General features: G+C 30.7%; 1 protein-coding gene across 1 annotated transcript in view; it reads right to left on the reverse strand.

Annotated features, from left to right (window-relative positions):
- LOC123303048 overlaps nt 1-23,664 on the reverse strand; it is a 509,686-nt gene that overhangs the window by 64,916 nt on the left and 421,106 nt on the right. Inside the window, exons 5-6 of the mRNA XM_044886145.1 lie at nt 23,371-23,515; nt 19,351-19,482 (exon numbers count right to left, since the gene is read on the reverse strand). Of these exons, the coding sequence (XP_044742080.1) occupies nt 19,351-19,482; nt 23,371-23,515 (277 nt within the window). The remainder of the gene's footprint in view (nt 1-19,350; nt 19,483-23,370; nt 23,516-23,664) is intronic.

Raw genomic sequence — 23,664 nt, forward strand, 5'->3', positions numbered from 1 at the left:
TTCAACCCTAGTGCAATTTTTATGTTGTGATGTTTTTATTCTTTTTCAATTTTGATAACGCAAGGTGGAAATGAATGTCTAATTGGACTAGAGTTGGAAATGAATTCCTATGAGGCATCTCATCGCTTTTGTTAACCGAAATGTATTCATTTGTCCCACAATGGTGGCATATTCTTAATGAAACACTCTTAATTTGTGCAAAGAATGTTTTTTAACTATTTTTTTTTTTGCAATATTAAAATACTCTATATTAACAAATTTTATTGATTAATAAATCTTCATCATGCATTTTCAAAATTCACTCATTTTTCAGGCTTAAATACGATAGATGCTAAAAAATAGCTAAAATTTTTATACAAGGTGTTCTGTTATTGATAGCAAAACCTTCACTTCCTGAATAAGCTGAGAAAAAAACAAGAAAATGTCGAATAGTAGTTGGATAATTATCTCGTAAATTAGGCCTCAGATCCAAATTTGGCAAAGAACATTTTCTTCATTTTTTTCTTAACTTATTCAGGAAACGAAAGTTCTGCAGTCAATAACAGAACACCCTGTATATGTAAATCTACAAAATTAAAAAAAAAAAGTAATAATAATGAAATGGTCAAACTTTATCAAAACACAAACTGAATTCAGACAATCCAAAACTGTCATAACAATGACTTGTTTATTTGTGTTTGTAAAATTTGCGTGAAAGCATTTTGTAAGCCAGCATTGTAAAATACCAGTGATATGGCTAATTGGCTAGTTCATATGTTGTTATTAGTGTATGATATGCAAAATCTAACTTTGATTTCTAATTATGATATCATTCGTTCAACTTTAATTATTACTAGATATAGTTATCTAAAAATAGTTTTAATTAACTGTATAAAGTGGTTCAAAAATAGTCGAATTTAGATATTATCTATAAATAGTATTATCTACAATTTTATACCGATTTAAATAATATGTAATTTATTGTACAATTAGAGCTGCAAAATCTTAAATTCGACAAAATCGGAGTTCTTGACTTAAAAGTAATTTTATTTCGGATATTTTTATACCAAAAAATTTGAGTGGTATTTTTGTATATTAAAATTTTTAAATAATGTTTGAATATTTTAAACAAGAAACTTTTGCCGCAAGTTCTTATTAAACTCTTTTGCTTTTATTGCAGAATTGTAAAAATTGCTTTCTTAAAGTTCGTTTAATTTACACCCCAAACTTTTTAGCCCACATAAGTAGACCCTCCTAATAATAAATGCCATTTTTATGAAAATGCAACCCTTTTTAAGACATGTAAGGGAGTTCTTAAAGTCGCTGATCTTGAATTTATGATCAAATTGATTCAATTTTCACCCCCTCGCCTCTTTTAGCTTACATAAATAGAATCCCCAAACAAAAAATTTGAGCCTTTTTTTTCAATTTAAGCTTTTTTAAGACTTGTTAGTGGTATAATTTATTTAAGGGGTTTACTTATGTAAATTAAAATAAAGGGGGGTGAAAATTGAATCAAATTTATCATAAATTCGATATTAGCAACTTTAAAAGAGGGAGAGGGGCAACAAATTAAGCATTTTGACTGAAAATTCGAGATCAGCGATCCCAAAAGCCCGCGCATACGTCATTAAATGTAAACAAAAAGAGGTTTTTTTCATTTTGAGAGTTTTTCAGACCCCGACAGGGGGGGGGGACGTGCACACAGAGTTTATTAATAAAAATATCTTAAATTTCGGGTTACTATAGCATTTTGACCTTTTTAAAATCTTTTAAAAGTTATCTGATTTATTTCATTGTATAAATCCTCTTCACACCAATGGTGCGGAGGTTAAACCTAAAACGTTCCGATTGAAGTCATAAAAAATTTTTTTAGGATAATTTTCTGAAGCTAATGCAAAAAAACCGAAAGTCATTATACCCAGCAAACAATTTTTTCGTAAGAAAATGGTTCTTTAACTATACTAAATATACTGTTATTTATTTATCAACAAGTTTTTGCATGAAATCTACATATTTTTAATTTAAATATGAAAATTATCATTACAAAAGATATAATTAATATATACAGATGATGAAAATGACAAATTTTCTTGTATATTTTCATCATAATTTCACGGGATATTAATTAAAATTTTGTAACAAAGTTGTTGATGAAAAACTTTTATTGCACCTGGTAGGTAACTTTTTTTATACTTTCTTTTTGATGGGTGAATATACAGGGCGTTCTGTTATTGACTGCAGATTGTTGGCCTACAGAATAAGCTCATAAAGACGAAGGAAAAAGTTATTTACTAATTTTGGATCTGAGGCCTACTTTGCGAGATAATTAACAAAATAAATTAATATATCTTTAGCGAATCACAGTTCAATAACATTTTGAATGAAACCAATAAAACACTACTTAAAGAAAGGATGTGTTTTATCATAATGGAAGGCGTCTCTAAATGCAAAATTATTACAAAAAAACTCTATTTGGCTACTTTTGTTATTATAAAAACTAACCCATTAAAAAAACCTACGTTTCTTGGTAAATTAAGTGTTGTACGCAACTAATCGTGCGAATATCACATACGTTAGGCATATATTTGGCAAGACGGACAATTGTCCGTTTTGATAAATATATGCTGAGATGCACATACTCCGACACAAATCAAAGTATGTATGTTGTGTGTTGAAGTTGTAAAGTGATACAATGTTTAAGATTTTGTGTTCTGTATTACACAATTTATTGCCCCTGCCCTGTACCTATATTAATATATAATTTGATACCTCCCACATCTAACTGGCTATTGGTGGTTTATATTTTTGTTTTCTTTATAAATAATAACAACAAAATATTTTTTTTAGTATTCACGACCCAATTAAATCAATTATTGTTTTATGATAGTCTCTTCTAAGTGACACCTACTAATTTAGTGAATTTGATAGGTTTGTGAATTCATAAATCTTTCTATTTTTCCATAGGCACATATCCCGAATCTGGCCTCAGATCGAAATTTGGTAAAGAGCTTTTATGTTCGTCTTTATGAGCTTATTCTGTAGACCAACGATTTGCAGTTAATAACAGAACGCCCTGTATATTTAGCAAACTTGAGTAACATACATATATGAAACAAAAATCTTACTGAACATTTATAAAATCGAATATTTCGATTGTCTCCTTATTTGTCTGATAACATAACCAACAACAAAATTGAACAACAAATGTTTGAAGTAAATCTCAGAAACAAAATATAACGGAAAAAAATATTTATAAATAAGGAATTGAATTTCATAGAAAAGTATATTACACGCACGGTTACTCGACTGAAACCGATTGACAATTTAAGTAGTGCACAATGCATGTATATGTATCTAAATACAGGGTGCTTTTTTTAAACTGGACATTTGCAAAAAAATTAGTCAAACAAAAGTTCGATCATTTGAAAGTCTCGATTAATTCCAAATGTATGTTTATTTTTAGCTGGATAAATTCTAGGTTAAATGGTGTTCAACTTTTTTCAATTGGAACCATTTTTGTAGGTGATTTGTATTTTTTTAACCCCCGAACCAAAAAAAAACGAGTGTTCTAATTTTGACCGTTATCAGTGTCTGTCTGTGGTATCGTAGCACTTAAACGGATGAACCGATTTTTATTTTTTTTGTCTCGTTTGAATGGTAATTTAATGGGGTTTGTTTTAGCTATGTTTCGTATCCGGAACAACTAAAACTACGTGATGATCCTCAAAATCTTTTCAATTCGGAGAAGGTTTTAAAGAAGAAAAGGTAATTTAATAGAGAGAGTTCTTAAATCCGTTTCATGCGCGAGTTTAGGGATCCGTATCCGAAAAATTTCTTGGGGGTTTTTTAAATTTTGTATACTAAACTTGTGGGAAGAAAAAGATAACTATTAGCTGGGAAAAAATTTTTTAATGCAAATTTTTTGCGATCTGAGCTTAAAATAACTGATATTTTCATTGATTTCTTAGACTAGAACTATGATTTTTTCAGAAAATTCGTAGATTGTGAAGAAGTGTTTTTCAGTTAAACACGAAATTATTGAGAATTTTTTCAAATTTCTTTCTTTCATTTCTATCGCTTCAAGTGTAACGATACTTTAAAATCAGCGGTGCCAATTTTCCACAATCAATTCCCAGCGTTATTGGGCAGAGACACTCATAAAAACCGATGTAATTTCTCTTATCTCTGAAACGCTGCGGTAAAAATATTAACTATGAACTTGGACGCTACTATCCTACTTGAAAATGTGAATGTGGTTACACCTGAAGTGAACACTTTGTATATATATAAATAAGTATATGTCGGTGATTTTATATACTTCAGTTCGGTTGAGCTACATTTCTTATATACTTGAATGAACCTCTTGTTTCATAGTCAATAATTGGAAATAGGAAAACAAAAAAAAAATGTAAAGGATGACTCAAGAAAGGTATGTAGCTTTTTGCTACAGAAAAGCTTACTTTTACTTTATATTCTTTGTAGAAAATTTAAAATTAATGAATTGAATATCCTAACTTTCTCAATGTTTGTTAAACAGCTAATTAATAAACAATTGAGGCGGTCAAAGAAAAAATGGCCGAAGTCTCCGTTTCTACTGATCGGATTGAAGTCAATTTAGGCTTAAAATTTTATTTATTTAGTAATCCTGAATTTTCCAATTCTGTTTCATCTGGATACGACTTTTCTGTGCTGAGATATTCAATTTTTTTTTATAAAAAAGTATTTGAGGCAAAACTTTGTACAGTTGTTGGGGTAATTTTTGCTTACATACGTAAGGGGCCTCTGTAGCTCGGGGATTCCGTATCATTGATACAGCTGATACGGCGACCAAAGAAAAAAATTAATCTAGATTTTTAGACACTACACCAATATTTAGTGGCACATTTTGTATATACGAGAATATACTTAACCACAATTGTATTGGTTCCTATGTTTCACAATTGTTCTGTTATGAATAAACAACTTTGTCGATTTGAGAGAGAGTTGTTAACACTATTTTGCATTTTGATTGTACTTTCGGCAAAAGGTGTTCTTATTCTCTTAAACGTGGAGTATGTCGATCAGACAGGTTTATTTTACTTTTGTAACGGAATGTAAATTTACTTTTACAGAAACTTTGTCCATCGAAGCATTTACCAAATCGAATATACATTTCAGTTCCATAAATTTCATGGACGGTTTGATTTTGATATTTTTTATCAATCCAGAAATGTCCTTACATCAATTGAATTAAACTAACAATTGAAATTTACAAAATTCAAAAAATCTTCGACAAAGATTTATTCCTTGTTAATCGATTTTTGGAAACTTAGCTATAAAATGTTCTCAATCAAGTCGGTTCGACCGTTTAGGGGCTACGATGCCACAGGAATTTGATAAAGAAATAAGGAAATAAGGGTAAGACAGAAAACAATTTGCTAGAGTAATAATATATAAGATTGAGGAAGGGCGAATCGCCAAAAGCCTGTTGGGTGAAGGAAACTCGCTCGGTAACAGAGCCGAGGAGATCTTGAAACTAAACAGAGCTGATATTAGAGTCATCGTAGAGTTACTCACAGGGCATGATAACCTGAACAAGTTCCAACATCAGATTGGAAAAAGACAATCTCCCGCTTGTGACAGATGCGGGGAAAATTCAGAAGAAACATCGATCCACTGTCTCTGTTACTGCCCGGCGCTCATACAGCAGCGAAGGAAATGGTTTGGTCCGGCCATAGTCGAACCAGAAGAAATTAGGAAACTCAGCGCTAGGCAGATCCTGGGTTTCAGTACATCAGTTGGTTATAATAGCCACTGAAAAGCGTAGCGGGGATAGAGTACAAGGGTCTATTTGGCTAGGTGCTCTGAACCATTGCTTCGAGGCCCGATGCTCGAGCATGGCCCGCTAACCTCCATACCCATACCCCATACCCAATATATAAGATTATGCCTTAGCAGTTTAAAAATTTGATATCCATAGATAATACAGAATAATATCAAGTTTTCAATTATGATTTTGGTGGTAGTTTTTTACCTACGGACCTTCAAACCTGATAAAAGAATGTAATTTAATGAAAAACATCTTGATTAAAAGAAAAAGGAAGAAAAGAAACCTTTGTATTTACATGTATTGTGTATTTAAGAAACACAAGAAAACTGAGTGGAGATTAGAGCACACATAAAAAACTCGTGAGCAGCAGTCATACTTTCACTTAAGTCATATTTCCCCCTCTTTATATATATTTCTCATGAAGACTGTTTTGTACAAATTTTAAACACTCTTTGATTGGTGTGAAACTTTTTGCCCTGTATTAAACGCAAAAAAACATAACATTTCGACATTAAAAAGGTAAAAAGGAGCTAGGAAGTTGAAACCTCTCAAAGGTACATCATTGAAACTAAACCGTAAACTGCTTTTCAACCCTCTAGCTCAAATTAAGGGAGGTTATATGGAACATAAAAAAAAAGCTTCTTTTAACCGATGATCCCGATTATAGCGTATAAGACTATATTTTCGGGGAAAAATGGCCAACAACGTTAATTTATAACCCATAAACAAAATTTTTACCTCAAGGGTAAAAATATTCATGTTTATCGCATAACGGGGTGCTATTTATGTACTTCGCATAGTTATAAAATCATTGAGTGAAAGTCGTCTATGGTGATAATATTGAAAAGGCTTTAATATCCTTTTTCATGCCTTTAAGGGAGAACAGGCATGTGCAAAAGAGCCTAAATGGCCGAGCGGTCTAAGGCGTCGTCTTAGAACGGCAGTGTGAACAATTTATAATTAATGAGAGTGCAGAATTGATCACATTGTCGTCGCTTGGATAAGAACGAAGTAACCGACTCCACCCACATCAAAATGTAATTGTAAATATGTTTGTAACCGAATAAATAAAGATTAACAAATAATGGTGTGGGTAGCCTCTGTGATAAGGCGTATGTCACAAATACGGAGGTTAAACCCCCATTATTATTATTATTATTATTATAAATGGGGCTTACAGAAGTCCCTCGGACTCCTTACTTAAAAAAAAAAGAGTGAGACAGTGACACCCTAAAATACGAGTAAGACAGAGAGACAACATCTCATTACTATTAGAGAAACTGAGATAGGTAGAAGAGTCGTTTACTCATCTCGCTCCCTCCTCTATGAGCAATGCGGACCTGGATAAAGAGTTAACAATGGTGACTTCGATTTAAAATAACTCGCCCATGCTGACTTTAGTCTAATGTCCCTTATAGTCAACAGACGTGTAACTATACAAAATACTAATATATTGTATGTATACATATACTCACAATTCACACACAACTGCATATTATAAATGTAATATGTAAACAACAACAATAAGTAATAAATGGCCTTTTTGGCACGAAAACGAAGATGTTTACGAAAAAATCACAAAGAGCCTTTTTGACGTTAAATAACCCATAGAATCAAGAGTAACTTTTAACTGATTCAAAAAAAATGTCATTTAACTGTTTCTTTGGAGGGGGGAGTATACAAAAATGGGATCAGTAGGGTTTCTGGCAAGATTGACAATATTAATCTATAAGCTTTTCTGATCAAGAATCAATTGACAAATTGCGGTACTCATATTTTGCACACTCACCAGAACCTGATCTATAAAATGTATTTTTTGTCGCTATAAAAACTTTTCACTGTACCTATATATAAAAAAAAAAACATATTTTTTTTCGCCCACATTTTCCGCAAATAAACCGTTTTCGGTAGATGTGTTCACAGCTTTTGGGTATTTATTTACCAATATTTTTAAAGAATATGGACTGTGAATTGTAAAGTTCCATTATAAATTCATTTTTGAACAACATAAAAATATGTTAATATTGTATTTTCATTGTGATTTTTCTCATTTTATTTGTGTTGGCATTCCGTGAAATGAGAAACATTTAATATGTGGTAACACTTTATAAATTAACTCTTTAGGACGCTTACGTACGGATTTAGGAATACGTAATAGACCGAAATTTTACGACACAAGAGCTTAAAACTTCAGAACTCAACCAACTCCTCTATAGTCGACAAACTCATCCCAACCAACCCGTAATTACAACAATACCCCGGGTCTTTAAAAATTTCGGTCTATTTATTCCGGATGTATCTTTTAAAGACTTTTTTTTTCTCGATTACCCTTTCGTACACAGTTCATACACATAAAAATTCATAATAGTCGCGAAAAAATTCGTCATTGAGCATGATTAATTTTTGTATGATCCCGTTTAAAACATGCTCCTGAACGTAAAAATGCAGGTTGCCGATGGGTTACTCGGTAGGATATTGACTAAACTAATTTTCTTGTAAACAAATAAGTAATATTGACCGATTCGCTTCGAAATAAATTTTATCATATAATTGGGGTCAAAATTAAGAAAAAATGTTCTTAGGCATTATTCTCTAAACCCTCCAGTTTTCGAGTAAAACTTCGTAAAATTTGAAAAACGCAATTTTTACGACTTCCATCCCTTACTTGCATTTTAAAATCAATATTTCAAGTAGGCATAACCTTTAAAGCATGATCAAAACTACCTTAATACACAGTTTTCAAAAAATTTTAACTGAAACAAAAAATCAATGTATTGTGTCCGGGGTCCTTTATGCTACGGTATCTCAATTTTTAACGCGCACGCACTTTTTCTTTCATATCAAACTTATGATTACTTTTTAATCGGTAAACAAAGACTACTAGTACACAAAAAACGTATTAAAATTTAATATCGATTTACGAATTTTGTATGATAACCTTAATGAGTGCCCCTCAAATTCGTATTATAGCTGTAGGATTTAAAAAAAAACATATTTAAAAATAACAATCATAAACATAATTGTCTTGAATGTCCGATGTCAATATACCTACACTCCTCAAAAATTAAAACTTGAAAATTTTCGTTAAAAATATACTATATTTGATATTATTTAAAAAAAACGAAATTCGGATGGTTTCGTTATACTTCGGCTATCTCCGTAGATACACTGTGTTTTCAATGACCGACGCCAAATAAATAAAACTGTACCTAATTCAATAATTTGCATTCAATTTCTCTGATATTCTTTCGAAAATAAAATATCTAAATACCAAATCTAAAAAAATTTAATTTTGCTCTATCACATCCAAAATTTTTCCAATTTTAATAAATCAAGTATGCAATTCTACTAAATTTGGGTCATACTTTTCAAATTTGTGGTCAAAGTTAATCTAGCTATAAAAGATTTCAAGAATGTGGAGTCCTCGTCCCGGAATTAAGAACATAAGTGATAGCTAGCAAAAAACTGACATCAAAGCTGAAAAGTTCGAGCCAAAATTAGTGGGTTTCAAAAAAAATTCCAATAAAATCGGATCAAATATGCCTCTGTTATCAAAAAAATTGAATTTTTGAACTTCATGACGTCATCAAAATCCAAAAAATTTAATTTTGCTCTATCTTTCCCAAATTTTACCCAATTTTGATAAACCAAATATGGAATCCTACTAAATTTGGGTCCTACTTTTCAAATTTGTGGTCAAAATTAATCTAGTTATAAAAGATTTCAAGAATGTGGAGTCCTCGTCCCGGAATTAAGAACATAAGTGATAGCTAGCAAAAAACTGACATCACAGCTGAAAAGAATGACCCAAAAATAGTGGGTTTCAAAAAAAATTCCAATAAAAACGGATCAAATATGCCTCTGTTATCAAAAAAATTGAATTTTTGAACTTCATGACGTCATCAAAATCCAAAAAATTTAATTTTGCTCTATCTTTCCCAAATTTTACCCAATTTTGATAAACCAAATATGGAATCCTACTAAATTTGGGTCATACTTTTCAAATTTGTGGTCAAAATTAACCTTGCTATAATAGATTTCAAGAATTTGGAGTCCTGGTCCCGAAATTAAGCCCATAAATGATAGCTAGCAAAAAACAGACATCAAAGCTGAAAAGTTCGAGCCAAAATTAGTGGGTTATAACTAATAGGGTATTATCGTTAGTCAAAAATAAATTATGAAATTTGAAAAAAGTATAAATTTATGTAAAAACATACTTAAATATTCTGATTCATAAAAGCACATTTTTCTTTTAAAATATTAAAATTACTGTGATGTCATATCGGAATGAGCCATAGACCATCAATTAGTTCAGTGTAGACAGCTTAGTATAATATATCCATAGATAATAAGTATTTATATTTATTATAATCAGATGTCTATGAATATATCTGTCAAACTTATTTGTGTTATCTCGTGTAATGATACCGATATTACATCATCAAATTGGATGCCCGAGTTTTTGACAGTTTAAAAAAGGTTTAAAATTTAATTTAAGTTTTTGGCTAGAAAGCGTTTGTATTTTTCCGAAATAAATTTTTGGTGGCTTTTTATAAGCGAAATCAACATTTTGAAGTATTTTTTCAAAAATAGTGGAATACCCTATTATAATGAAAGTATATTTCATAAGTGGCATTCTCTATCCAGAAAATTTAATTAGTATGTAAATTAAATATAATATTTTTTCATATAAATTAATGTATTTTCAGACGTTAACATATGTAACCTAAAAATATATATTGTAAATAAAGTTTGAAATTTCATTCTTAGCGCTTGTCCAGTTACGTAAGATTTTCTCTCATCACAAGAGAAATGATTGTCTGTCTGACTGAAGATGACCAGTTTTAAAGGGTATTTTTTTCACGTGTAGTGCCGATAAAGTTTCAACGGGTTTGTCGTCTGGTTTTTTTTGAATAAATCCCTCGTATTATATGAATATTTGTTGATATTGTGATAATTACAACCAAATTAATGTAGATAAATCAACACGACAAACCAATTATTTCGGGTAGGTAATCAATTTTTATTTAATATTTTTTTTACAGTAAGCTCATTTTCAAATTAATAATCACTTTGCACACATATAAAGTTTATTTTTTTGATAAATTATTTGATAATTGAATCCATTTTCTAACACCATTTTTTTTGTGTACAAGTTTTACGGCTTATTTTGAATGACACGGCCAGTTATTTTATATGTGACAAGTGTTAAACGACGAAACCTTTAACTTGACCTAGAATTTGTCAAAACCTTGAAAACAGTTCTGATTTCTACTGATAACAGCAATCATTTAAGATGATCAATTCAAATATTTAGGAAATCTCTTAAAAAAACCTGGTTTTGAACGTCTAAATTTTATCAGTGTGTTTTATTTTTCAAATTTGCACATTTCTTAAAAAAATTAATCCAAAAAGTAAGCAGTTTTAAGCAGTATTTCTGCCTTTTTGGCATTTATGACTTCTCTTGAAGATACTTCTGAATGAGGATATCTTAAGAAAAGCCATCTAAGATGCAAGAAGGAACATTCTGGTAGTGTACTACAAGACAGATATAGTCTAAGTACAATCGTAGTCGTCCCGAAATCTTATATCGCTTTAATAGGTCTCTATAACCAAAATCATTGTGACTGACACTGGCTAGACGGTAAGCACAGGACCTTCCAGTACATTACGATTATTGAATGCGCTGGCTCAGTCAGAAGGGGGAGGAAACGATGTCTCATTTTCTCTGTCACGAAAGTACTCCGAAAGTGTAAAACAAATTTAAATATTTTCGAAAACACCAAAAAAAAATGTTAATTAATTTTTTTTTAAGCGAAATATTTTTAGTCTTCGATGGAAGCAGCAAAAAAAAAATTTAGTCGGGTAAGACTTTTATGACAGAATTAAAAAAAAAATATATGTAAACCGTTATAAAATTTTCCAAGAAGTGTATAAATGTTCTCCACGTCCTTAAATTACGTTCTATATCTTAATAATTTGTATCTTCTCGAAAAATTTTTATAAATATCAAATAATATTATCGATGTTAAACGTACCTAGCTGGTTTTGAGCATGCACAAACTATGAGCACATTATTTTGGATTATTTTAAAATGTCCTTAAAGTTGATCTTTCATCATTCACTATTTACTCAAGTAGTTCAGATATGCTGGTTCTAGCCCACTTTAAGACATTTTTACATCATATTTCACAAAAGGAAACCTAAGACTGATTCTCTTCTCGTGATTCCCGTGATTATAACCATTTTGCCTCTAAATTCTCTGTTCTGTTAATATTGAGAGGAATTTAGAGTGAAAAACGGACTTGATTTTCTCATGAGAAATAAAGTATAAAAATGATGGAAATGGCCTTAAAATCTGCCTTGCTTAGTGAACTTTGTCTCGCTAAAAGTGAACGAATTTTTGAATATTGAATACTTGTAACAGTTTTTAAAAATTTTAAAAAGAAATATTCGTTGGCTTCAAGGTTTTTCAGAATAGTATTTCCAACTTGCAACGATAATATTTCAACATCAACATCAAATAACCAGAAACCATAGTCTTTCGCAGCCAGTCAAAAAATGACTTGTGTAAAAAATATCTGGGAAAGATCTCATATACTTCAAAGACTGCTTGATATTTTTAAATATAAAAAGTACGTGTCACGTTGTTTGTCCGCTATGGACTCCAAAAAAGCTGAACCGATTTTAATTTTGATTTGCACACCGAGTGCAATTTGATCCAACTTGAAAGATAGGATAGCTTACATCTCAATTTATAGTCGCAATATTATTTAATTGAGTAAGGATTCAATAGATGGCGCTTTGTTAAAAATACAAACGTTTCATATAAGATAACCACCACGTGTTGCTGAAGCTAAGGTATAACCTAAATTTATTTTGTAATAAACGAAATACAGTGAAATTCAATTGTTATTAATTTTTCAATTTTTTGTGTTAGCCTTTTGATCAATCGTGTTCAGAGTCCTTCCCTTTCAAATCCCAATCCAGTGGATTCTTAAAGCAGCTTTAACGTTTCCGTCTTCGTTTGTAAATAATAATTTCATTGTATTAATGAGTAACGGTAGTAGATAATTAGTCATGGAGGCCGCCATGTTTTTTTCACAAATGACATCTATGTAAAAAAGCATGATGGTCTTCGTGACTCATGTCCTCATACTGTTCCTTTTGAATAGTTTACTACAATGTAATAAAACAAGAACCTTAGCCACAGAAACGCGTGGCCGGGATACTCATTGGTTTTCATACTTGCACCACCGACTGCGCCACTTATAAAATACATTGTCAATTTTATTACACTAATTGAATAATAATAATGCATCAAAATTTTATGCATTATTTAACAAAAAAAAAAAAAAAAATATAGATATAAAAACATTCATAAAAATAAGAGGTATCCACAAATTTCATTTTAAGTAATAAAGTATCTTTTTTTTTTTTAGTATAGCATGCGATCAATATATATGCGATATTATAATGGTGAGTATAATATGTTTACGTAAGCCAAATGGCATTATTAATTCATAAATGAGTTTCGTAATCATTGTAAATACTAAATGAATATTATTTCTATATATGTATAATAAAATAGTCGAAAGGTTTATGGCTTATTTTTCATACCAATCTTTCACAAATTTAATGCACATAATTTTTTACACCCAAAAGCTTAGGTAGAAATTCCTTCCGTCTATATTTTTTACACGCTTTTATTTCTAATGAAATAATGAAATCTTGCAAGTCAAATTTGATCCACTTCCCGGTTTCCGATTGAGCTGAAATTTTTCATGCTCATTTAGTTTGGATGACAAGGCATGGTAAGGTTCTGGCGTACTGATTTTCCCATCGCTTCCACCATATTTGATTTATATACATTTTTTATTAGACTTAAATTAAAAATTTTAATAAATAATACTTTTTAAGGGGCAAGCTTTTATTGTACTAAAAAGTAGAAAATAATTTTATCTATGAGTCACTCACACCCAACTATTTGTAAAAGCTTGAGGCGCTTAATATGAAGAATGAATCGTTAGCCGTTGTGCCTGACTATTTAGCGTTGTATGGGCTCGGTAGTATGAAGTTATAACTTGACAATATAGGACGAAAAGAAATAATAAAATTTTTCGATATCTGGAGTAATTTTCAACATATCTAAAATTGAAAATTTTTTTTAATTATTTAGCTTTCGATATTTTAAAAACCAAGGCAAATATCGAAAAATTTTATTCGTATTTTTATAACAAAATTAATCATCAAAGTTGAAAATAAGGTTCAAATAATTTCAACCCTAAGTCTAAAATTGCCTTGACACTCGTACTATTTTAAGTAATATCCACGAGTTTTCTTCAATCTAATAATTTTTTTACGGTGTCCATGTCATGTAAGGTTTTTAAAGCTTTCAGATTTAAATCCTTGATGTGATTGCTGCTTTAACTCAATCGAATTTCCAGAAAAAATCTCATAAAATTGTCGATTTTTGAGTCGAAAATATTTCGTAATAAATGGAATAAATACATCCTAAAAATCTTGTGATAAAATTCTACAAGAGTTGATCTGAAATTTGAAGGGAGTACGTACCAAAACTTTTTATAGGCTTAAGTAAATATGTGCATTAAATGAAATCACCTAGTCGTGCTTAATTAAAGACCACAAACCTCCGGACTATTGTAATAATTAATTGACTAAAAACTAATATAATGAGTATACACAAAAAAAAAATATGTTTTTGCATTGAATTAATTATTGTTTGAAAAACCAAAAATAAAAAATTTAACAAAAAAATGTTTGATTAAAATTTGTAACTCAACATAAAAAAAAAACCATTACCTATTGAAAACTATAAACTTACAAAATTATATTGATTTTATACTAGAATTTCGAATGTTGTTAGATTGTACTGCCATTGTGATACAAAATCAAACTACATTGCACAATAATAATTCAGTACCTGGATGACTGAGCTTTACTCGATATTTTTTTAGTTAAAAAGGCACAAAATTTATCACTATTAAGCAGCATTTAAAATGTCCCCATACAAATACCAATTTGAATGTCTCGGTTATGTACTTTATTTTGTCGCCAATAGATGTCAGGATGAGTCGTATTTTGAGTCAATGTTACAGTTTTTCCTGAAAACACCGATAAAACGACGTTTTCTAAAATTGAAACAGTGGTAGATCGATTTTTCGCTGCAAAAAACCAATGCATAGTAGTTTTCATGAACATCGTCGGAGCTGTTTCCGAGATTGCTGATAAATTTTACAAACAATTGGTCGTACGTTTAAATGAATACGATTTTCGTAAGTTTTGGGTCAAAATGACCTTAGAAACTGATTTTTATTAAAATTGGGACCAAATAAATTTTTCGATTTTTTCGATTTTTTCCAAAGGGGCACCCCTTAAAAAAATCGTAAAAATTCGAAAAAATTTAATTTTCTCCTATTTGGATAAAAATGTGCTTACAAGGTAATTTGAACCCTGCGAAAACGATCCTACCACTTAAAATGCGATTAGACTTATCGTTTTCGAGATATCTAAAGTTATAAGAATTGAAGGCCAAATATTTTACAAACTATTGGTTGAACGTTTGAATGAATACGATTTTTGTAAATTTTGGGTCAAAATGGCCTTAGAAACTGATTTTTATTAAAATTAAGAACAAATAAATTTTTCGATTTTTTTGAATTTTTCCAAAGGGGTACCCCTTAAAAAAATCGTAAAAAATCGAAAAAAAATTTAAGTGCCCTATTTGAATAAAAATGTGTTTTCAAGCTAATTTGAACCCGGCGAAAACGATCCAGCCAGTTAAAATGCGATTAGATGTATCGTTTACAAAATATCTACCCCACGAATTTACCCAAAACTCCATAAATCATGTTTTAAGGAGTTATGAAACTCATTTAATATAAAAGCACACTTCCATGTCTCTCCATTGACCCACAATACAGTACATAAGTAGGTATTTCCGGGGAAAATATGACAATCATAATGGTTAGGTTAGGTTAGGTTATATTGGTTGTCCACGAAGGACTCACTCAGGCTATATAGAGCCCATTGTGATACCATATGTGTTTTACCACCTATCCGCTGATAATTTAATTTACCAGCTCCTTAATATCGAGGGCACCTCCTTCATGCATATACCATGCACTACACCAGCCCATCACAACTATTAATTTAATTAATTTTGTTGCGACGGCGGGAATCGAACCCGCTACCCTAAGCATACCCTAGACGGAATTGATTACTCCTTGACCAACGGAGCTAATAGGGCGACGACAATCATAATAGACATATTAAAATTGAAAAGTGATTCAAAATTGAAATGGTTTCTTCTACGTAGTCGGGTAAAAACGTTAATCACTGTCAATTTTAATGTAACTGAATACATGCAGTTTGATTATTTATCACAAGAGGCGTATTGTTCAATCCTGTTTTGAAAAATTAAAATTTTAAACAAGAAATTATTATATCTTTTAATTATCTAGTATAAAATTTTGTAAATCTATGGAATAAAAATATTATTTAAGTGCAATGAATTTTATTTATAATAAAAATACTGATATTCAAACGCATCAGAATTTTTAATCATTCCGAGAATGTAATGAGTAAAAAAAATCATGCAAAAAATTGTCAAAATATTTGAAAATCTTAAATTTGTTTTGTTTGAATTGGTTTTTTTGTATACAAACATCCTTGTACAAAAAAAATAAATAAAATTAAATAAAATTAAACAAAAAACGTATTTACAAATTTTGCACGCCGAATACTGGTGTTTTAACAACACAAACACCAAGTTATGTGTAAATTTTTATTAAAAATTTGAATCATAGAGGTTATGTTTTTGGGTATATAATTGTCTCTAATTTTGGGATATAATGCCCAATAAAAATAACACAATTTTGAGTTGTTGTTTGATTTATTTGAAATTTTAACTCGTTTGTAAATTTTTGATAAAAACTATTGAAATTTAAATGTTTTATTGAAATTTATCCCATTGGAATGCACAAGTCATGTGCTAAGACATTTAGGCTAACTTTGGAATATTATATGCTTTAGAAGCGAAATTTAGCCCCAGCCGTACCAGTTAAATTGCGATTAGATTTATAGTTTTCGAGATATCTGCCCCACGGTTCTGGAATTGAAAATTATAAGAATTGAATGCCAAATATTTTACAAATCATCGGTCCTACGTTTAAATGAATTCGATTTTCGTAAATTTTGGGTCAAAATGACCTTAGAAACTGATTTTTATTAAAATTGGGACCAAATAAATTTTTTGATTTTTTCGAGTTTTTCCAAAGGGGTACCCCTTAAAAAAATCGTAAAAATTCGAAAAAAATTAATTGACTCCTATTTGGATAAAAATGTGTTTACAAGGTAATTTGAACCCGGCGAAAACGATCCAGCCACTTAAAATGCGATTAGAGTTATCGTTTTCAAGATATCTACAATTATAAGAATTGAAGGCGAAATATTTGACAACTCATTGGTCCTACGTTTAAATGAATACGATTTTCGTAAATTTTGGGTCAAAATGACCTTAGAAAATGAATTTCATTAAAATTGGGACCAACAAAATTTTTTGATTTTTTCGAATTTTTTCAAAGGGGTACCCCTTAAAAAATCGAAAAAATTCGAAAAAAATTAATTTTCTCCTATTTGGATAAAAATGTGTTTACAAGGTAATTTGAACCCGGCGAAAACGATCCAGGCACTTAAAATGCGATTAGAGTTATCGTTTTCAAGATTTCTTAAAATATAAGAATTCAAGGCGAAATATTTGACAACTCATTGGTCCTACGTTTAAATGAATAGGATTTTCGTAAATTTTGGGTCAAAATGACCTTAGAAAATAAATTTCATTAAAATTGGGACCAAAAAAATTTTTTGATTTTTTCGATTTTTTTCAAAGGGGTACCCCTTAAAAATATCGTAAAAATTGGAAAAAAAAATATTTGTCTCCTATTTGGATAAAAACTTGTTTTCAAGCTAATTTGAACCCTGCAAAAACGATCGTACCAGTTAAATTGTGATTAGATTTATCGTTTTCAAGATATCTGCCCCACGGCTCTGATTTTTAAAATTATAAAATTGAAGGGCAAATACTTTGCTAATCATTGGTCCTACTCCAACTCCGAATTTGTCCAAAGGAGTATCCCTTAAATGAATCGTAACAATGCGAAAAAAAAAAAATTTGTCTCCTATTTGGAAAAAAACTTGTTCAACATTCATTTCAACGATTCAAAATCATAGAGTTTCTTGTAAGAAATGTATGGCGTTACTACAATGCTGGTATGGTAGAGACAGATACTGTAGTATTAATGTTAGCATTATGTTAGGTTAGGTTAAGTAAGAGTGGTTGTCCTGGGGTTTGACACATTTACACCTTAGGGTCCGTAGAGATAGCGAAAAAGGGTTGGCCCATCCCCGGCCACTATTCCATGAAGCATTTGGAGCTGTTTAAGAATAGCAGGAGTCCTTTGACGTCGACGGACTTTAAGTCGGAGAGGTCGTGTAAGCTAAGGTATGTTAAGTTATATTACAGTATTGAATAGGGCTATCCACCATAAGTATTGTGGGTATCGCCAACCATTATAGGCCTGATGCCCATTTTGCATTGGCTCGTCCGCCATAACTATTGCTAATGTTACTATTCCCGAGATAGTTAAATCAGTATGGCGTTCACACCGATACTGACAAAGTGATATCCATGGAGAATTTCTTACCGTGTAGTTGTCTACTGCAATTTCGACATAAGTTTAAACTTCTAGGCGAGATATACTTGGTTCGGATGAAATGTGTCCCGATATTCCTGTACGTAAGACTCTAGGATTAAGTGCTATTATTTAAAAGCTAAATTATCCAAACAAAAAAGTTCTATATCGGAGCAAATCTATATTTAAAGCATCAAATCGATTAACTTTGAAAAATTGAAATTTTGAGAATAAATTTCAATAAATTGTTAACATAGAAATCCAACAAGACGAGTAAAATTTCAAACAAAAGTTCTAAAAGATTAAATTTTTGTGTGTTTGTGTGAAATTTTTTTTTTTCATATTTCTTTTAAAAATCATAATAAATATCAATAAAAAAGAACTTAAAATAAAAAGCAAATTTGAGCCTGGATTTTGTAATGAAAAATTTCGTAGACCCGAATACGGGTTAGGATGTGCACCCACATATAATCAACACTTAATAGAAAAGAAAATTAAAAGAAAAATGTTGTTCTCTTTAAATGAAAATTAAAGAGAGCAAACAATACAGATTTTGGGTATAAATCAATTGAATCCACAAATTCGAAAATAAAACAAATTTTTTGTTGAAAATCAAGAACACTACAGTGAATTCGAAATTGTACATTCAATCGAATTGGATTCTCATTTTGAATGGGAATCTGTAGATAGCGGGTGGTCAACTAAACGATTAAACATTTAAAAGCAACAAGCCATAAGAAAAACATCAAGCCGTATATATTTAATGAAAATTAATTGTATATTGGTGAAATTTTATTTTTGTATTACTGCATTAAAAAAAAACACTTGCAGCGAATTCTTGTATACTCACCAACGCATGGATTATGATTTACAATACCAAATATTCGATCACAACGCCGTTTCATATGATTGTTGGGACATATGCAGCCGAACATCGGTGATAGACGTAAATTTGTCCATGATTCATGACACAGTTCTCTGTAAAAATAAAAATTTTATGATTATTCACACGTTATTACCAATAAAATGGAATGATTAAGGTTTAGCGTCATTATTTTAAAATAATATAAGTGAAAACAAACAATTGACTGAGTTAATTGTTAAAATACCATGCACGGACAGTGTTGATTACGCAATCGTTTATTATTTAACGTTATGTAAGTAAAGAAAGATAGTCACTCTTTTAAAGCCATAGTCGTTTGGATAAAAAAAAATTTTTAATTTGAAATTTTAACGAAATCATGTCTGTCAAGGAAGGAGAGAGGATACAAGATTTACACTCCAGAGCCAACCATTTTCTTGAGAGACATAAATCTTCACAAGACAGTTACGTCTTTTGAAGAAAGTTAACTGACTTGTGGCTATGTAGTCTGTACGTCCGTAGGTCCATCCTGTTTTCTAAGTCGTAGGTAGGTTAGTGTGTCTGATGTCCTGGCTGAGCAGGCCCCGTCCCTGCACCGCAGGGAAATGGATCCTACTTAAAGAAAAAATAAAAGAAACTTCAAGGGCTGTTACTTGAAGACAGTCTGATGTGATCTCAATGTACGAAGGGTGCCTATGATGACATGCTTCTGCATGGCAGAGATAAGATAACGAAGATGAGACTTGCAGACCGGAATTTGAGAAAGATTCGTCTCGAGAGTGGGACGAATTCCGGGCGCAGAGAACTCGATGACATACATTGTCTTAAATGCCTAGCTGCCTGGTTGTTGGAAACGAAAAATTCCAGAAAATAATGCATTTCTCGTTCTTGATGACGGGCTTGATCTCGCCTTACAACATACTCGATCTTGCCTTACTATTTTTATTATTATTATTATTGTATAAAATTACTGTTGTTGCACACTCACATAACAGATACTTCCATATAATACAAACAATAAAATGTTGTAACCTAATTTGCATCCACACGGGCGGAACAGTGATGTTTACGAAAAAATGTTTCGATTAAAAGTTGTTTATTTTTTTATAAGGAGCATTTTTTACATTTAAACTTTTGTTCTATCTCTAACGGTTTACAAGATGGGTCCTACGGACCCAAGATCCAAATGACCTATATGGCTCATTTACGAACTCAACGTCATTTTTTACGTCCTGAGAACGCTATAAAAATTTCAGATATCTTTCTTTCTTTGATATCTTTTTTCGTTTCTGAGTTATCGTGTTAACGGACAGACAACCGGAAATTAGTCCTCATCATCAATATTTTTAAGCGTTAAAAACTTGGAAATAAACTTTAGTAAGCCTTGATATATATTAAATATAATGCTTTTTATAATAAATGCTTTGCACATGGGAAGAATTAATATAAACATAATTTAATTGCTTTTCGACCATTTATGTTTTGCATTTTTAAAGATATTGACTAGTAACGCATTTTAAATGAAATGAACATATATGTCAAAAATTATTATAAATATTATCAAATATTTATAATAATACATATAAATACATATTTCGACTACCGAATAGTCATCATTAGTATGAATTAATTATCGTAATTACTCTTATTTTATATGTTACTCGTTGCTAATTTGGTGGCGGACTGCATCGTGCAGTGAGAGATGAAAGCCCATAATTAGTATACTATCAAGCATGTCCAATGTTTGTTTTAAAAGACATAATTATGTACATACTAGTCGCATTCGCATATACAGCCATAGTCGCATATTATAAAAGATATATTGCAATTTGTTTATGACAAATATTGATGTCTTATCTTTATCATCAAGTACGTACAATATATACACATCTTTATATTAGATGGCAGCATGGCAGCACATGTTACAAATAGTTTGTTGACGTAATAACATATTTTTACGATCTGTCGCACCATAAAATCATTCGTAATGGCTTTAGTGAGAATAATCAATACATATGTATTATAGTTTATAGTGGATAGCTTTTATATAAATATAAGTATATGGATATGGATATGGATATTGGATAGGTATTATATGAAGAAATGTCATTGATTAGATATTAAACATTTTTATTATATTTAATATATATGAGTTTGTTGATTGTGTACTTGTACTCTAAACTTAAATATTTTTATAAGGTAGTTCAATCGCTAGAAACTCATATCTTTTAAGGATGTATGAGCATGACAACAATGTTTGATTTAAAGGCTCAAAATTTGTTTGTAGGTAGTCTTTTACTCAAAGAATATGTGGTTAAAATTTCAGCTTAGGTAACCGTGCAAATTTTTAAGAAAAAAGTCATTAAAAATCGACATAAAATACATTGGCTCTAATGGAGGAATCTCAAAAAACGACATATTTTGGAAGTTTTTGATAATTTTCATTTGGAATGAATGAAAACAAATTAAAAAAAAACTTTTTAATAGAAAGTAAACATATTAGCGATGAATTAGAAAAGAAAAAAACTAAATGTCACCGTCCATATAAAGGATGTAAGAGCAGGGTAGATTAAGGGTTGAAATTATTTTTATCTTATTTTCAACTTTGATGATGAATTTTGTTATAACTTCATGAATGTAGACGAAAAATAAGAATAAAATTTTTCGATATGTGTCTTGGTTTTCGAAATATCGAAAGCTAAATAATTAAAGAAAATTTTCAATTTTCGATATTTTGAAAATTAAGCCAGATATCGAAAAATTTTATTCTTACTTTTCGTCTTATATCGTCAAGTAATAATATAAATTTATCATCAAAATTGAAAATATCTATTTTTAAATTTGTGCCCCCACTACCATGCTCATACATCCTTAATATATATGAGTTTGTTGATTGTGTACTCTAAACTTAAATATTTTTTTAAGGTAGTTCAATCGCTAGAAACTCATATTTTTTAAGGTGGTTAATGCAAAAAGTGTAAACAAATAAAAAAATAAAAACGGAAGTGAATCGATAAAAAAAACTTAACGTCATCACATTGGAATGTTACATAATGTTGTGCCAAATTCTAAAGAGTAGATAAGAACGCTAGCTTAGAATTGCGCTTCCATTTAGGATACGCTAGGTTAAAGTGGCTGTCCTGATACCGAATGGCTGTTGTGATACCGAAAAAGGGGTTGACAAATCCCCGGTCACTACTTCATGAACCACTTGGAGCTGTTTAAGAACAGTACTTTAGGTTGGAGAGATCGTCAAAGAGACGCTGACTCATACAAGTCCATCTTCTCATGGCAAGAGCTGGACAGTGTCAGAGAAGATGAGACATTGTCTCCACCTTCTTAGCACTGTGACATCTCCTGCAGTAGTCGTGATACACTGCAAGGCCCAGGCGTTCAGGATGCCTGCCGTCCAACCAGTGTCCTGTAATAGCCGCAACAACTTTGCTAATAGAGGACCTTGGAAGTGATATAGGATGTTCGCACAGTGTCATGATTTGACAAAATTTATGCGCAACATTTCTTGAAAATTTCATGAAAAGAGTACACTTGTGCCAGCCATCCGAAGCGGTTATTTATCCGATGTCGTACTCCATTCATAATCTCATAATCTACAGTGCAGAGAGGCAGTATAATTTCGTGATAACACACTCACGAAACTTCACGAGTGGCTTCATTTCAGTGTAACCTAAAATATTTACATTTATGAAAACTTTGAAATTGGGCGTTTTCAATATGGGGAAGACGGGAAACATGTCAATTAAACAGCCTATTGAAAAAATATGACAACCGTTTGCTTTTTTCTTGATAAATATTCGTTTGAGTAAAAAAATTTTCCGAGCTCGATGAAAATAGGGTTATATGTAGTTGGTAGAATGTACAATAACTAACACTTTTGATGCAAAGAAATGCATACTTATGGGTTTTAATTTTCTCCCAAAAATGATCTAAATAAATTATGGAGTGATTTTGAAAAACTTTTATGGAATATTTTGATTTACACGTACCTGTCATCCATTCTACATTTGTTGTCACGAACTTTACAATTCGTTTTGAAATCTTCAAATAATTTAATGCATTTTTCTTCACGCTGACAAACTGATAAAGCATGATTGCATGTGGGCAGAGCATCTACTGGATACGGATCTTTTTCTGAAAATAATTTAAAAAAATATATATCAAATATCCATCAAATATTCTAAATTCAAAAATTTTCTATTTTAATTATTACAAATGCGAAAGTTATTCTGTATGTCTGTTAGTTGTAACCTTGAGACATGACATAGGGTACTTTTCGTTGC

The sequence above is a fragment of the Chrysoperla carnea genome, chromosome X (assembly GCF_905475395.1).
Source record: "Chrysoperla carnea chromosome X, inChrCarn1.1, whole genome shotgun sequence".
In the NCBI taxonomy this organism is placed as follows: Eukaryota; Metazoa; Arthropoda; class Insecta; order Neuroptera; family Chrysopidae; genus Chrysoperla; species Chrysoperla carnea.